This window comes from Oncorhynchus mykiss, chromosome 5, assembly GCF_057628025.1.
Source record: "Oncorhynchus mykiss isolate SJ-2025 chromosome 5, ASM5762802v1, whole genome shotgun sequence".
Classification (NCBI taxonomy): Eukaryota; Metazoa; Chordata; class Actinopteri; order Salmoniformes; family Salmonidae; genus Oncorhynchus; species Oncorhynchus mykiss.
Genome location: NC_143026.1, coordinates 22,379,481 through 22,396,776, shown reverse-complemented (window position 1 = coordinate 22,396,776; position 17,296 = coordinate 22,379,481). Strand labels below are relative to the sequence as shown.

The window sequence follows — 17,296 nt, the reverse complement described above, 5'->3', positions numbered from 1 at the left end:
TATGAAAACAGTTTCTTATAAAAAACATATTTAATAATAAGATGAAACTAGAGCCAGCAGAAATTGCTTTGTGGAGTGTGGTGTCAAAAAAGCAGAGCATATGTTTATTACGGATAGACCTCTCCCCATCTTTACAACCATTGAATCTATATATTCTGACCATGACCGTTCACAATCTTAGGTAACACCAAGTAATTTAGTCTCCTCAACTTGTTCAACAGCAACACCATTCATTACCAGATTAAGGACCCTGGGACTAAACACCACCCTCTGCAACTGGATCCTGGACTTCCTGACGGGCCGCCCCCAGGTGGTAAGGGCAGGTAAGAACACATCTGCCACGCTGATCCTCAACACGGGGGCCTCTCAGGGGTGTGTGCTCAGTCCCCTCCTGTACTCCCTGTTCACTCATGACTGCACGGCCAGCGTACGACTGCACACCATTAAGTTTGCCGATGATACAACAGTGGTAGGCCTGATCACCGACAGCCTATAGGGAGGAGGTCAGAGACCTGACCGTGTGGTGCAAAGACAACAATCTCTCCCTCAACGTGATCAAGACAAAGGAGATGATTGTGGACTACAGGAAAAGGAGGACCGAGCACGCCCCCATTCTCATCGACTGGACTGTAGTGGAGCAGGTTGAGAGCTTCAAGTTCCTTGGTGTCCACATCACTAACAAACTAACATGGTCCAAGCCCACCAAGACAGTCGTGAAGAGGGCACGACAAAACCTATTCCCCCTCAGAAGACTGAAATGATTTGGCATGGGTCCTCAGATCCTCAAAAGGTTTTACAGCTGCACCATCAAGAGCATCCTGACGGGCTGCATCACTGGTATGGCAACTGCTCGGCCTCCGACCACAAGGCACTAGAGAGGGTAGTACGGCCCAGTACATCACCGGGGCCAAGCTTCCTGCCATCCAGGACCTCTATACCAGGCGTTGTCAGAGGAATGGCCCTAAAAATTGTCAAAGACTCCAGCCACCCTAGACATAGACTGTTCTCTCTGCTACCGCACGGCAAGCGGTACCGGAGCGCCAAGTCTAGGTCTAGAGGCTTCCAAACAGCTTCTACCCCCAAGCCATAAGACTCCTGAACATCTAGTCAAATGGCTACCTAGACTATTTGCATTAAGCCCCCTTCTTCTATGCTGCTGCTACTCTCTGTTATTATCTATGCATAGTCACTTTAATAACTCTACCTACTTGCACATTGACTCTGTTCCGGTACCCCCTGTATGTAGCCCCGCTATTGTTATTTACTGCTGCCCTTTAATTATTTGTTATTCTTTATTTAACCAGGTAAGCTATTTGAGAACAAGTTCTCATTTACAACTGCGTCCTGGCCAAGATAAAGCAAAGCAGTGCGACAGAAACAACAACACAGAGTTACACATAGAATAAACAAGCATACAGTTAATAACACAGTTTGGGTCTAGAGTGTCACCCCCTTTGAAGAGGGCCCCTTTGATGGCCGTGGCAGCTTTCCAATCTTTAGGGATCTCAGACGATACCAAAGAGAGGTTGAACAGACTGGTAATAGGGGTTGCAACAATGGCGGCGGATAATTTTAGAAAGAGAGGGTCCAGCTGATTTGTACGGGTCCAGGTTTTGCAGCTCTTTCAGAACATCTGCTATCTGGATTTGGGTGAAGGAGAAGCTGGAGAGGCTTGGGCAAGTAGCTGCGGGGGGTGCGGAGCTGTTGGCCGGGTTTGGGGTAGCCAGGAGGAAAGCCTGGCCAGCCGTATAGAAATGCTTATTGAAATTCTCGATTATCGTGGATTTATCGATGGTGACAGTGTTACCTAGCCTCAGTGCAGTGGGCAGCTGGGAGGAGGTTCTCTTATTCTCCATGGACTTTACAGTGTCCCAAAACTTTTTGGAGTTAGAGCTACAGGATGCAAATTTCAGTTTGAAAAAGCTAGCCTTTGTTTTCTTGACTGACTGCGTGAATTGGTTCCTGACTTCCCTGAAAAGTTGCATATCACGGGGACTATTCGATGCTAGTGCAGTCCGCCACAGGATGTTTTTGTGCTGATCAAGGGCAGTCAGGTCTGGAGTGAACCAAGGGCTATATAGATTGAGGGCATCTAGCTTAGATTGTAGGACTGCTAAGCATATCCCAGTTTAGGTCACCTAACAGAGCGAACTAGATGGGGACAATCAATTCACATATGGTGTCCAGGGCACAGCTGGGAGCTGAGGGGGGTCTATAACAGGTGGCAACAGTGAGAGACTTATTTCTGGAGAGATTAATATTTAAAATTAGATGCTCGAACTGTTTGGACATAGACCTGGAAAGTATGACAGAACTTTGCAGGCTATCTCTGGAGTAGATTGAAACTCCTCCCCCTTTGGCAGTTTTATCTTGACGGAAAATGTTGTAGTTGGGTTTGGAAATCTCAGCATTTTTGGTGGCCTTCCTAAGCCAGGATTCAGACACGGCAAGGACATAACGGCTGGCAGAGTGTGCTAAAGCAGTGAGTAAAACAAACTTCGTGAGGAGGCTTCTGAACAAATGAGAGTGCCTGGGGATAAATGAGAGTGCCTGGGGATACGCAGGGCCTGGGTTAACCTCCACATCACCTGAGGAACAGAGGAGGAGTAGGATGAGGGTACGGCTAAAGGCTATCATAAATGGTTGTCTAGTGCGTTGGGAACAGAGAATAAAAGGAGCAGATTTCTGGGCGTGGTAGAATAGATTCAGGGCATAATGTACAGACAGGGGTATGGTGGGGTGCGGGTACAGTGGAGGTAAACCCAGGCACCGAGTGATGATAAGAGAGGTTGCATCTCTGGACGGGCTAGTTATGCTGGGTGAGGTCACCGCATGTGTGGGAGATGGGACAAAGGAGGTATCTGAGGCATGTTGAGTGGGACTAGGAGCTCCGCAGTAAACTAAAACAATGATAACTGTCCTAAACAACAGTGTACAAGGCATATTGACATTTGAGAGAGAGGTAAAGTGAGGCATAAAGCAATCACGGGTGTTGATTGGGAGAGCTAGCTAAGGCAACAACTGGTAAGACAACAACAGCTCTTATCTTACTTTTTTTTTTTTTTTTTCTTAAAACTGCATTGTTGGCCAAGGGCTTGTAGGTAAGCATTTCACTGTAAGGTCTACATCTGTTTTATTTGGCGCATGTTACAAATACAATTTGATTTGATTCAGCAGAGTTCTAGAACTTAGGGAACGATTTGTGCCAAATACAGATCTCTTAGTTTTTAGAGATGTTCACAACCAGTTTATTACTGGCCACCCATTCCAAAACAGATTGCAACTCTTTGTTAAGGGTTTCAGTGACTTCGTTAGCTGTGGTTGCTGATGTGAATATAGTTGATCATTATACATGGACACACATGCTTTGTTTAATGCCAGTGGCAGGTCATTGGTGAAAAGAGTAGAGGGCCTAGAGAGTTGCCCTGCAGTACACCACACTTTACATGTTTGACATTAGAGAAACTTCAATTCAAGAAAACCCTTTGAATTATATTAGATAGATAGCCCTGATTCCACGATATGGTAGAGGTTGAAAAGCCATAACACCTACGTTCTCAACAGCAGGTTATGGTCAATAATATCAAAGGCTGCACTGAAATCTAACAGTACAGCTCCCACAATCTTCTTATCAATTTATTTCCACCAATCATCTGTCATATGTGTCAGTGCTGTACATGCTGGGTGACATTCTCTATATACCTGCTGAAAGTCGTATTAATTTGTTCACAGAGAAAAATTTGGTAAAACAATTTTTTCCAACAGTTTGCCTAGAGTTGGCAGCAAGCTGATATAGATGAAACATATGACAGATAAGAGTGGCTATAGAGTCAGTTACCATCCTTAGTAGCTTTCCATCTAAGTTGTCAATGCCAGGTTTGTCATTATTGCTCGATAACAATGATTTTTCCGCACAAGTAGACAATGGACCTGATCGGACAGCTCAGAGCCTCTGCTCTTTTTTGTCCATAAGAAACAATTTGATTGGTGGAAGAGGCAGGGCAGGCCAGGAGCAAGGCATCCCCCGAGGCTGAATGCCCTAAGGTTTTTATCAGAACGGTTGTAGATTAGTTTCGCCTTTTTGCTTTTCCCGACATGAGTTCGTGGTGTTTTGTTTTAAAAATAGAAGTAAAAAAGAAAAGAAAAAGAAAAAAAGAACAAATGAGGGATAAAAGAACGTCATTAAAATTATAGCTCACAGTTGTGCATGGGGAGAGGGGTCGGGGTGCTAAGGAGTGCATTCACATATCTACACATTTTCATACACACACGTTTTTTTGTAAAAAAAAAAAAAAAATTATTGTAATTTTTGTATTTTTTCTTCCTCTCTTCTAGGTCAGCTTCAGCATTATGGACATGGGTGTATCTGTGGTCCATTTAGCCTGTCTCAAGGCTTCCTTCAATGATGGGTTGTGAGTGGCTCTGTTGATGAACTTCTGGCCAATGATTGACTGCCTATTGTTGATTGATGTCAGTCCAGATATGCTGTTAACGTAGTGGTTGCTGATGTATTTTGGTAGTCTGTAAGCCATTTTTGTTGCCAATTCATCTGCTTAAGGACAGGAAGCGAGGAAAGGAAGCATTAATTGTTTAGAAAAAAATATTATGACCAATGACATCTCGGTAACTGCATGTGAGTTACCACCTTATTCATCGCCATTGGACAACATTCACTCTTTAATCGTTGATTGGACGACATCGTTGCAACGCTTTTTCAAGCTTTTTATTTTATTGCGGATGTTTTGGTTCCAATCGAAAAAATCAGAAACGGGTGCATTTAGCTAGTTGACTCAAGCCGAGCAGCTAAATAACCAGGACTATCATGAAGAGAGTCACTCTGTTTGTCAACGGAACGTCTTCCAATGGCAAGGTAAGCTAGTTTCCGAGAACCCTATCGGATCCCTTTCTATATCAACGGCAGCACAGATAACATCACTGCATAGCTACTGCTGTAGCTAGCTACAAGCTACATCTCATCTGACCACAGTAGGTACGCTAGGTTGCCAGCAGTTTCGTCTTTTGTCAGTGTACATCGCCAGATATATATTGTCGCAGGGTTGTATCTGTGGGCTTCGTGTGTATTTTGCCGCAGGTTGTGGCGCTGTATGGATCGCTGACAGACCTGCTGTCCGTCGCTAGCAGTAAACTGGGAATCCGAGCCTCCAGCGTTTATAACGGGACAGGCGGTCTTATAGACGACATAACGCTTATAAGGTGAGTTCAAAATTGGCGACATAGCCGAACTAATCAGCTAGCTAGGCAGGATAAAGTTATGTTCACTGCTAACACCGTGCGTGTGTGTTCTGCAGGGATGATGACGTGCTGTATGTGTCTGAGGGCGACTCCGTTGATGGTAAGTTGACTACAACCTCTCAACAGCTCTATCAGGAGGTACAGTGTGGGATATTCTGTGCTTCTATCTGGGTGGGATGTACTTGCTATCTGTATGACTTCCCTCAGATGCGAGTGAGACAAAGTGTGCAGACCCCCAGGATGACCCTGGTTGTCCAGACTGGTTCCAAACGCACACTGATTGGCTGACGCTCAACGTTGGGGGTTGCTGCTTCACCACCACACGGTAACCATGACAACCTTGCAGTCTGTCCACTCCATTCTATTGATACACATAACCTGTGTGGTGTGTTTTCTCCTCAGGAGCACTCTGGTCAGTAAAGAACCAGCGAGCATGCTGGCCCACATGTTCCGAGACAAAGGTGATGATGTCACTCCCACAATTCACCACTCACACTCTCCTCCACTCAATTTTCATGTCCCAAATTCCGTGTGTGTGTAGATGTGTGGGGTAATAAACAGGACTCCCATGGTGCCTACCTGATAGACAGGAGTCCAGGCTACTTTGAACCAATCCTCAACTACCTGAGACACGGACAACTCATCATCAATGACGGCATCAACCCACTGGGTATGCCACACACTCACAATGTACACACTGGACTTACACACACACACACACTAATAGCTACTTCATCTCTTTCTCTGTCTCAGGGGTCCTGGAGGAAGCTCGGTTCTTCGGCATTGAGCAGCTGGCTGAGCAACTGGAGAACCTGATCAAGGTGTGTGTGTGAATACCGTAAGTGTGCATGAGGCTTGTCTATCCTAACTACACCATATTTTCTCCTTCCCAGAGTTCCCAGCCTGCTGATGACCACTCCCCTCTAACCAGGAAGGAGTTTGTACGTTTCCTGTTGGCCACACCCACCAAGTCAGAGCTGCGCTGTCAGGTAGCACACACTCACCAAAATGTATCCGTTTTCAGTGGCTATGCACTATCTTGTCTGACACTGTCCTCTTTGATCTCCCTCTATCTCTCTCTCACTCACACACACACACAGGGTCTGAACTTCAGCGGTGCAGACCTGTCTCGCCTGGACCTGCGCTACATCAACTTTAAGATGGCCAACCTGAGAGCTGCCAACCTCACTCACGCCAACCTCAGTGGTGCCAACCTGGAGCGGGCAGACCTGTCCTCAGCCTGCCTTGACGTGTGTTACTGTGTGTGTGTGTGTTACAGGGAGCTAACCTACAGGGTGTTAAGATGCTGTGTTCTAATGTGTGTGTGTGTGTGTGTGTGTTACAGGGTGTTAAGATGCTGTGTTCTAATGTGTGTGTGTGTGTTACAGGGAGCTAACCTACAGGGTGTTAAGATGCTGTGTTCTAATGCGGAGGGTGCATCTCTGAGAGGCTGTAACTTTGAGGACCCTGCTGGAGTCAAAGCCAACATGGAGGGTAACACGCACATATAAACAAATTTGACTTGACTCAACACACACACACACTTGGATTGCAAGGTTCAATATCTTTTCGATCATACTTGGATTTGTATTGGTGTGTGTGTGTGTGTGTGTTAGGTGCCAACCTAAAGGGGGTGGACATGGAGGGTAGTCAGATGACAGGTATCAACCTGCGAGTTGCCACACTGAAGAACGCCAAGCTGAAAAACTGCAACCTGAGAGGAGCTACACTGGCTGGCACAGACCTGGAGGTAAACACACACACACACACACACACACACACACAAAACACCTCTCAAACATAGCTCCCTCCCTCTCTTTCTCCCCCTCTCTCTCAGAACTGTGACCTGTCTGGATGCGATCTACAGGAAGCTAACCTTCGGGGCTCCAACGTGAAGGGAGCCATCTTTGAAGAGATGCTGACTCCACTGCACATGTCTCAGAGTGTACGATAACCCCACTGCACATGTCTCAGAGTGTACGATAACCCCACTGCACATGTCTCAGAGTGTACGATAACCCCACTGCACATGTCTCAGAGTGTACGATAACCCCACTGCACATGTCTCAGAGTGTACGATAACCCCACTGCACATGTCTCAGAGTGTACGATAACCCCACTGCACATGTCTCAGAGTGTACGATAACCCCACTGCACATGTCTCAGCGTGTGCGATAACCCCACTGCACATGTCTCAGAGTGTGCGATAACCCCACTGCACATGTCTCAGCGTGTGCGATAACCCCACTGCACATGTCCCAGCGTGTGCGATAACCCCACTGCACATGTCTCAGAGTGTACGATAACCCCACTGCACATGTCTCAGAGTGTGCGATAACCCCACTGCACATGTCTCAGCGTGTGCGATAACCCCACTGCACATGTCTCAGCGTGTGCAGTAGGGTTATCGTACACGTCTCAGATTGTGCTACTCCTCCACTGAACCCCACACAAACATACACTCCTGGTCCTTAAGTCATTCCTCCCAACCCCCTGTGTAGCTCACCACTGATTTTCTCTTCTCAGAAGAGACTAGTTGCCCAATACTATATCAACCCTTAGGAGTCACTTAGCTGCCCGAGGGCAGTGGTTGTTCCTCTGACATGAGTGAATGTGAAACGAGACCCAGGAATGTTTTAGTTCTGGTACACATGTTTGTATATATGGCGTAAAAGGTTCTACATGTTTGTATATATGGCGTAAAAGGTTCTACATGTTTGGATAATAATATATGTATTTTGAAGGTAGATACGGCAGATTCGGGCCAACTTCCGCAACAACAAACGGTGTGAGGCTAAACTTCTCGCTGTTTTGGTCTCGCAGCTATCACGTTGCAGCAGTGTGAATCTGAGGTTCATGGCAAAAGTTATATGGCTGACTCTCACTTTAATGGGTCCACATGTACATTATCCTACATGGACCATCTTCTCCATGCCAGGGGTTGGATTTCCATCACATGGTGCTACACTTTATCATTGTGAAAAGTTGTTCTATTTTTGTATCACACTATCACTGTATAATTACTGTCTTATGTCTTTTGCAATAAAGGCTCTAGCCTGTTTTTAGTATCTAGTTGTGTTTTTATGTCAACGGTTCCTCTAAGTGATCCGCACGTATATTTGGCATGCTTTACCCTCGGAAACTTGAGTTAAAGAGACAATATTTGGAAGGATGTCCCCGGCAGACGAGGCACGCATAAAGTGATGCACACATACAAGGGTGTGTAGGGTAACTGGAATGTACCTTATTGTGAAGGTTTGTGTTTGAAACCTGCCTTTTCGGGACAAACTGAAAAAAAAGTTCTACAGCTGTACCGTTGACAGCATCTTGACTGGCTGCGTCCCTGCTTGGTAAGGCAACAGCACCGCCCTCGATCACATGGTGCTATAGAGGGTGGTGCGACAGCCCAGAACATCATGGGCTGAGCTTCCTGCCATCCAGGACCTCTATATCAGGCAGTGTAGCACAGCAAGCGGTAGCGGTGCATCAAGTCTGACACCAACAAGCTCCTGAACTGCTTCCATCCCCATGCCATAAGACTGCTATATAGCTAACAAAATGGCTACACAGACTATCTGAGTTGACCTGTATATCTAAAAAAGAAAATCACACTCACAGGGCCCTATACACAGTCACTCCAACACACACAATCACTCACAGGGCCCTACACACAGTCACTCCAACACACAAAAACACAATTTGCTCACACACACATAATTAGCATATACATTTATACTGACTCTACTCACCCACTCACATACAGACAGACATACAGTGTATGCTGCTGCTACTCTGTTTATCATATATCGTGATGACTAGTCACCATAACCCAATACATATCTACCTCTAAACAGTTGAAGTAGGAAGATACATACACCATAGCCAAATACATTTAAACTCAGTTTTTCACAATTCCTGACATTTAATTATAGTAAAAATTCCCTGTCTTACGTCAGTTAGGATCACCACTTTATTTTAAGAATGTGAAACGTCAGAATAATAGTAGAGAGAATGATTTATTTCAGCTTTCATTTCTTTCATATTCCCAGTGGGTCAGAAGTTTACATACACTAAATTAGTATTTGGTAGCATTGCCTTTAAATTGTTTAACTTGGGTCAAATGTTTCGGGTAGCCTTCCACAAGCTTCTCACAATAAGTTGGGTGAATTTTGGCCCATTCCTCCTGACAGAGCTGGTGAAACTGAGTCAGGTTTGTAGGCCTCCTTGCTCGCACAAGCATTTTCAGTTTTGCCCACAACTTTTCTATAGGATTGAGGTCAGGGCTAAGTGATGGCCACTCCAATACCTTGACTTTGATGTCCTTAAGCCATTTTGCCACAACTTTGGAAGTATGCTTGGGGTCATTGTCCATTTGGAAGACCCATTTGCGACCAAGCTTTTAACAGTCCCTCCTGCAGCAAAGCACCCCCACAACATTATGCTGCCACCCCTGTCCTTCACGGTTGGGATGGTGTTCTTCGGTTTGCAAGCATCCACCTTTTTCCTCCAAACATAATGATGGTCATTATGGCCAAACAGTTCTATTTTTGTTTCATCAGATCAGAGGACATTTCTCCAAAAAGTATTATCTTTGTCCTCATGTGCAGTTGCAAACCGTAGTCTGGCTTTTTTATGGCGGTTTTGGAGCAGTGGCTTCTTCCTTGCTGAGCGGCCTTTCAGGTTATGTCGATATAGGACTCGTTTTACTGTGGATATAGATACTTTTGTACCAGTGTCCTCCAGCATCTTCACAAGGTCCTTTGCTGTTGTTCTGGGATTGATTTGCGCTTTTGGCACCAAATTACGTTCATCTCTAGGAGACAGAACGCGTCTCCTTCCTGAGCGGTATGACAGCTGCGTGGTCCCATGGTGTTTAACTTGCGTACTATTGTTTGTACAGATGAACGTGGTACCTTCAGGCATTTGGAAATTGCTCCCAAGGATGAACAAGACTTGTGGAGGTCTACACATTTTTTTCTGAGGTCTTGATTTCTTTTGATTTTCCCATGATGTCAAGCAAAGAGGCACTGAGTTTGAAGGTAGGCCTTGAAATACATCCACAGTGTCACGCCCTGGTCGAAGTATTTTGTGTTTATCTTTATTTATTTGGTCAGGCCAGGGTGTGGCATGGGTTTTTGTATGTGGTGTGTATGTATGGGGATTGTAGCTAGTGGGGTGTTCTAGTTAAGTCTATGGCTGTCTGAAGTGGTTCTCAATCAGAGGCAGGTGTTTATCGTTGTCTCTGATTGGGAACCATATTTAGGCAGCCATATTCTTTGAGTTTGTCGTGGTTGATTGTCCTTAGTGTCTTGATGTCCTTGTTCTGTGTGTATGTGCACCAGTATTAGGCTGTTTCGGTTTTCGTTACGTTTATTGTTTTGTAGTGTTTGTATTTAGATTCGTGTTTATTTTAGTTTAAATAAACATGGATCGCAATCTACACGCCGCATTTTGGTCCGACTCTCTTTCACATACAGAAAACCGTGACAGAATCACCCACCACAACAGGACCAAGCGGCGTGGTAACAGGCAACAACAGCAGCAGGAGTTGCGTAATAAGGATTTCTGGACATGGGAGGAAGTCCTCGATGGGAGAGGACCCTGGGCTAAACCAGGGGAGTGTAGCCGCCCAAAGGTGCAGCAGGAGAAGAGGCAACAGGAGCAGCCCAAAGAGGAGTACAGTATGGACCATACTTCTTGGGAGGAGATAGACAGGTGGGCGGTCGACCCAGGGAGAGTGCCGGAGCCCGCCTGGGATTCGATGGAGCAGTGCACGGAAGGTTATCGGAGAATGGAGTTGGCGACGCAAGCACGGCGGCGCGCAAGGAAGCCCGGGGGTCAGCCCCAAAAATGTCTTGGGGGGCTAACAGGGAGTATGGCTACGCCAGGTAGGAGACCTGGGCAGACTCCCTGTGCTTACCGGGGGGCTAGAGAGCCGGGGCAGGCACCGTGTTATGCTGTGGTGCACACTGTGTCTCTAGTGCGGGTGCATAGCCCGGTGCAGTACATTCCAGCATCGAGCCAAGTGCCATGAAGCCGGCTCTACGCATCTGGTCTCCTTGGGCCGGCTTACATGGCACCAGCCTTGCGCTCGGTGTCTCCGGTTCGCCTGCATAGCCCAGTGCGGGCTATTCCACCTCGCTGCACTGGCAGGGCGACCGTGAGCATTCAACCAGGTAAGGTTGGGCAGGCTCGGTGCTCAAGAGCTCCAGTGCGCCTGCACGGTCCGGTCTTTCCAGTACCACCCAGCCCTGCGGTAGCAGCTCCCCGCACCAGGCTTCCTGTGCGTGTCCTCGGCCCAGTACCACCAGTGCCAGCACCACGCATCAGGCCTACAGTGCGCCTCGCCTGTCCAGCGCTGCCAGAGCCTTCCTCTCCAGCGCTGTCGGAGTCTCCCGCCTGTCTAGCGCTGTTAGAGCCTTCCTCCTCTACAGCGCTGCCGGAGTCTCCCGCCTGTTCAGAGCTGCCAGTCTGCAAGGAGCTGCCAGTCTGCAAGGAGCTGCCAGTCTGCAAGGAGCTGCCAGTCTGCAAGGAGCTGCCAGTCTGCAAGGAGCTGCCAGTCTGCAAGGAGCTGCCAGTCTGCAAGGAGCTGCAAGGAGCTGCCAGTCTGCAAGGAGCTGCCGGAGCTGCCAGTCTGCAGGATGCCGCCGGAGCCGCCAGTCTGCATGGAGCAGCCGGAGCCGCCAGTCTGCATGGAGCAGCCGGAGCCGCCAGTCAGCATGGAGCAGCCGGAGCCGCCAGTCAGCATGGAGCAGCCGGAGCCGCCAGTCAGCATGGAGCAGCCGGAGCCGCCAGTCAGCATGGAGCAGCCGGAGCCGCCAGTCAGCATGGAGCAGCCGGAGCCGCCAGTCAGCATGGAGCAGCCGGAGCCGCCAGTCAGCATGGAGCAGCCGGAGCCGCCAGTCAGCATGGAGCAGCCGGAGCCGCCAGTCAGCATGGAGCAGCCGGAGCCGCCAGTCAGCATGGAGCAGCCGGAGCCGCCAGTCAGCATGGAGCAGCCGGAGCCGCCAGTCGGTCGGGATCTGCCATATCCGCCAGTCGGTCGGGATCTGCCAGTCAGCCAGGATCTGCCAGTCAGCCAGGATCTACCAGTCAGCCAGGATCTGGTAGATTCATCAACCTGCCCGAGCTGCCCCTCACTCCCGAGCTGCCCCTCACTCCCGAGCTGCCCCTCACTCCCGAGCTGCCCCTCACTCCCGAGCTGCCCCTCACTCCCGAGCTGCCCCTCAGTCCAGTGGGGTTCTGGGTGAGGACTACTAGGCCATGGTCGGCGGCGAGGGTGGACTATCCTAGGACGCGAGGGGACTAAGACATTGATTGAGTGGGGTCCACGTCCCGCGCCGGAGCCGCCACCATGGACAGACGCCCACCCGGACCCTCCCTATTGTTTTGAGGTGCGTTCGGGAGTCCGCACCTTGGGGGGGGGGGGGGTTCTGTCACGCCCTGGTCGAAGTATTTTGTGTTTATCTTTATTTATTTGGTCAGGCCAGGGTGTGGCATGGGTTTTTGTATGTGGTGTGTATGTATGGGGATTGTAGCTAGTGGGGTGTTCTAGTTAAGTCTATGGCTGTCTGAAGTGGTTCTCAATCAGAGGCAGGTGTTTATCGTTGTCTCTGATTGGGAACCATATTTAGGCAGCCATATTCTTTGAGTTTGTCGTGGCTGATTGTCCTTAGTGTCTTGATGTTCTGTGTGTATGTGCACCAGTATTAGGCTTTCGGTTTTTGTTACGTTTATTGTTTTGTAGTGTTTGTATTTAGATTCGTGTTTACTTTAGTTTAAATAAACATGGATCGCAATCTACACGCCGCATTTTGGTCCGACTCTCTTTCACATACAGAAAACCGTGACACACAGGTACACCTGCAATTTACTCAAATTATGTCAATTAGCCTATCAGAAGCTTCTAAAGACATGACATCATTTTCTGAAATTGTCCAAGCTGTTTAAAGGCACAGTCAACTTAGTGTATGTAAACTTCTGACCCACTGAAATTGTAATACAGTTAATTATAAGTGAAATAATCTGTCTGTAAACAATTGTTGGAAAAATTACTTGTGTCATGCACAACGTAGATGTCCTAACCGACTTGCCAAAACTATAGTTTGTTAACAAGAAATGTGTGGACTGGTTGAAAAACGAGTTTTAATGACCCCAACATAAGTGTATGTAAACTTCTGACCAACTGCAGATCCAGTATCCATGCACATTGTAAATATGGTACTGGAATTTACCCTGTATATATTATGCTTAGATACTTTATCGTGTTCTACCTTGTTATTTTTAGTATGACATTGTTACTGATTATTGCATTGTTGGGGTTAGAGCTGGCAAGAAAGGCATGTCACTGTGCATTTGACATTAACTTGAAAACCACAAGCTTCATCTTACTGTGTTGCTTGCTGTAATTCCTTCTGTATGCAGAAGAGGACAGTATTCTCAGTATCTGTGGCCAGGATTGGTCTCTCTCAAAGCAGATGTCAAACACCTGACCTTACAGAAAATGCTTACAAGATTCCTTGAGGAATTTTTGCCTTTGTGAGATTTTTCCTGTGGGTTTTCCTTTAGGATTTTTCCTAACTTTTTAGTAAGATATGTAAGGCGGTGTCAGAGGAAGTCCCTAAAAATTGTAAAAGCCCCCAGTCACCCAAGTCATAGAATGTTCTCTCTGCTATCGTATGTCAAGCGGTATCGGAGAGCCAAGTCTGGGACCAAAAGGCTCCTGAACAACTTCTACCCCCAAGCCATAAGACTGCTGAACAGTGAATCAAATGGCTAAATTACTATTTGCATTGAACCCCTTTTTATTTGCACTGACTCTCTTGCACCAGCTCACTGGACTCTACCCACACACTCACATATACTACACTGGCACTCCAACACACACACTCACATATACTACACTGGCACTCCAACACACACACTCACATATACTACATTGGCACTCCAACACACACACTCACATATACTACACTGGCACTCCAACACACACACTCACATATACTACACTGGCACTCCAACACACACACTCACATATACTACACTGGCACTCCAACACACACACTCACATATACTACACTGGCACTCCAACACACACACTCACATATACTACACTGGCACTCCAACACACACACTCACATATACTACACTGGCACTCCAACACACACACTCACATATACTACACTGGCACTCCAACACACAAAACGCACACATGCACATAGACACAGTTTCACACTCTTTCACGTTCTTCACATATGCTGCTGCTACTCTGTTTATCTATCCTGATTGTCTTGTCACTTTTACCCTTACCTACATGTACATATTACCTCAACTACCTCATAACCCTGCACATTGACTCGGTACTGGTACTCCTTACACTCTCATTTTTATTGTGTAAATATTAGCTTTTTACATTTTTGTACTTTTTAACTATGCGTTGTTGGGAAAGGGCTTATAAATAAGCATTTCATGGTAAAGTCTATTCCTGTTGTATTTGGTGCATGTGGCAAATCCAATTTGATTGATTTGATTTGTTTCTGTAGACAAACCACAGAGCTGATTGGATGGATGTGGCTTTCACTAACGACCCGTGATGGATGGGGAAGTGCGTGTGTGTTTCTGTCTGTGTGTCGGATTTGTGGGTGGGAGACCCTGTATGGTGGCATGAGGCTGTGGGGGCGGGACCACAGAGGGGTCCTGTGGCCTGTGGTCAACTCAAAGGGGGCGATGGCACGGATAATTACTGAACACAAACAAACACATCATAGGTAGAATGGCTGTTCATCAAAGTGCTTTCCTTAGCAAGAACTCTCATGATATAACTCAGCTTCAATTATTCCTATTTGTATTCTTCCTATCTTTTAGTAGAATTGAAAATGGCATACCAAAACAACTAGCTATTTTTGGAGGGGCAGAGACACAAAGTCTCTCTCTCTCTCTCTGTATATCATGAATGTGGGCTGTGAAACTGTGAGATTCAAACTGTCACAAGTCAGTGAACTCCACAATAATAGAGTCTTGATACTTGATACTTGATACTTATGTGTGTAAAATGCATGGTAATGCATTGTATTTACAGTGTATCCTTGAGTGTGGTGGAGAAGCTTAAATTCCGATGACATCACAGATAATCCTGCTCTGTGTGTGTGTGTGTGTGTGTGTGTGTGTGTGTGTGTGTGTGTGTGTGTGTGTGTGTGTGTGTGTGTGTGAGAGAGAGAGAGAGAGAGGGTGTGCCTTTTGTGGTGTGTGCTGGAATCCTTAGATTTGGGGTTAAAGGGCGGGACACGTTCCATTCCTAAACCCCTCAGGCCTCCTCCCTTCCTTCCTCAATACCTTGTCTGCTTGAACACTCTCCTGCAGCATGAGCTCATGGGCGGAAAACACACACACTTATGGTGCAGGCAGGCAAGCATGTGCAAGGTCTTGATTGATCTTTGGAAACAATTTTTTTGTGATTTATTTTATTTCTAAAGCATACTGATTTAACAGGTTCAAAAGGTATAGATGTAGTCTTGCCTCAGTCCTTCCCTCTGAGAGAGACCACAAGCTCGGGAATGTGGAGTTTACACAGCCAAGCAGTTTTATTTGGAGGACAGAGAATGTCCCTTCAGTCAGGCCAGAACCCACTTCCTTTATAAATACACTCTCCTCTCTGGAAGGTCCTGTGTTTAGTTGAGCTGGGTGCATGTTTTAGTTCATGCTAGCTGATACTGTGTGTATGCTAGTGAGAGTGAAGAAGTGGCGAAGCAGAGAGGCAGGCATGGTCATCACTCATGCTCATCCCTGCCTGGGGAGGGAATCCAGCATAACTGGAGAGGTGGTTATATGGACCCAGTCTTTCTCTCCCATCTACACACAGGTGTGATCACGTGTTTCTACTGTTTTAACAAGGCTTGTTCCAGGATGTTCCTACAGGTTTCCAGAAATTTAGAATAATTTAAATGATGTTTTAGGATGTTATTTTCCTTATATTAAAACTGTGGTTTAAAGGGTTTGGTAGTCTCACCCATCCTTTTTCCATTCCATCTTCACTCTCCTCTCTTTGACTCTAGCCCTGCTCTTTTCTCTCCATCTTCCTCTCTCTCTCTTGCTCTCTCTCAGCCTCTCTTGGCAGCCATTTTGGTTCCTCATGTCACCCTCTGTGGTCCGACATCGTCTTGGGTAACGCCTTATAAAACAGCTTCATATAATGCCACATTCAACACACAGACACACACACACTCACATTTCGCTGCTCTACCAAGGTCAGCCTGACCATACAGGGCTGAACCAGAAGACTGAACTCACACACACACACAGCTCGGCTGGCCTGGTTAAAGTGTTTAATTAGCAGTAGTGGTCATGACTTGATGTCGTCGTATGCTTGTTTGTGCATATGCTTGTGCGAAATATGTGTATGAGGGGTGTGTGTGTGTCTGGGTTACAGTGACAACTGTGATCAGTGACATGGTAAAGGCTGAGATCACAGAGGCTGAAGTCATGGGTCTCACAATCTACTGTGGTGTGAGAGGGCTGTTGTGCGCTGACAAGGCTGGTAAGGTTTGGGGCCGGGGAGAGGCCCGGGCTGGGGCTGGGGAGAAGGCTATGGCTGGGTGATAGGGCTGAGGCTGAGACTGGGGAGAGGGCTATGGCTGGGTGATAGGGCCGAGGCTGGGGAGAGGGCTATGGCTGGGTGATGAGGCTGAGGCTGGGGAGAGGGCTATGGCTGGGTGATAGGGCTGAGGCTGGGGCTGGGGAGAGGGCTATGGCTGGGTGATAGGGCTGAGGCTGGGGCTGGGGAGAGGGCTATGGCTGGGTGATAGGGCTGGGGCTGGGGAGAGGGCTATGGCTGGGTGATAGGGCTGAGGCTGGGGAGAGGCCCGGGCTGAGGCTAGGGAGAGGGCTATGGCTGGGGCTGGGGAGAGGGCTATGGCTGGGTGATAGGGCTGGGGCTGGGGAGAGGGCTATGGCTGGGTGTTAGGCTGAGGCTAGAGCTGGGGAGAGGCCCGGGCTGAGGCTAGGGCTGGGTGATGAGGCTGGGGCTGGGGAGAGGGCTGAGGCTAGG

At 47.5% G+C, this 17,296-nt stretch overlaps 1 protein-coding gene and 1 long non-coding RNA gene across 10 annotated transcripts in view; both read left to right on the top strand.

The window, feature by feature from the left end:
* LOC149983201 (uncharacterized) overlaps positions 1 to 17,296 on the top strand; it is a 192,424-nt gene that overhangs the window by 140,431 nt on the left and 34,697 nt on the right. The gene's annotated exons all lie outside the window — the stretch shown is intronic.
* Positions 4,426 to 8,321, top strand: LOC110523428 (BTB/POZ domain-containing protein KCTD9). 9 transcript variants are annotated; one of them, XR_016495926.1, is made up of 12 exons: positions 4,428 to 4,870; positions 5,093 to 5,214; positions 5,310 to 5,353; positions 5,461 to 5,578; positions 5,656 to 5,714; positions 5,795 to 5,923; positions 6,007 to 6,074; positions 6,147 to 6,242; positions 6,354 to 6,747; positions 6,870 to 7,003; positions 7,058 to 7,928; positions 7,960 to 8,321. XR_016495926.1 is itself a non-coding variant. In XM_021602104.3 (12 exons), the coding sequence occupies exons 1-12, from the start codon at positions 4,823 to 4,825 to the stop codon at positions 7,205 to 7,207; spliced, it is 1,236 nt and encodes a 411-aa protein (XP_021457779.3). In that variant the 5' UTR covers positions 4,430 to 4,822; the 3' UTR covers positions 7,208 to 8,321. The 9 variants fall into 9 exon arrangements, 8 of the variants coding, with proteins under 8 accessions (XP_090090305.1, XP_090090303.1, XP_021457779.3 ...); XM_021602104.3 differs by having other exon boundaries at positions 4,430 to 4,870; positions 6,354 to 6,515; positions 6,642 to 6,747; positions 7,058 to 8,321; XM_021602106.3 differs by having other exon boundaries at positions 4,433 to 4,870; positions 6,354 to 6,503; positions 6,642 to 6,747; positions 7,058 to 8,321.

Bases quoted from the DNA above. Each gene is read 5' to 3' on its own strand.
- LOC110523428 (XM_090234177.1), top strand. From the start codon at position 4,823: ATGAAGAGAGTCACTCTGTTTGTCAACGGAACGTCTTCCAATGGCAAG. The intron at 5,354-5,460 runs GTAAGTTGACTA...GACTTCCCTCAG, and splicing joins TGAGGGCGACTCCGTTGATG to ATGCGAGTGAGACAAAGTGT. The intron at 6,243-6,353 runs GTAGCACACACT...ACACACACACAG, and splicing joins AGTCAGAGCTGCGCTGTCAG to GGTCTGAACTTCAGCGGTGC.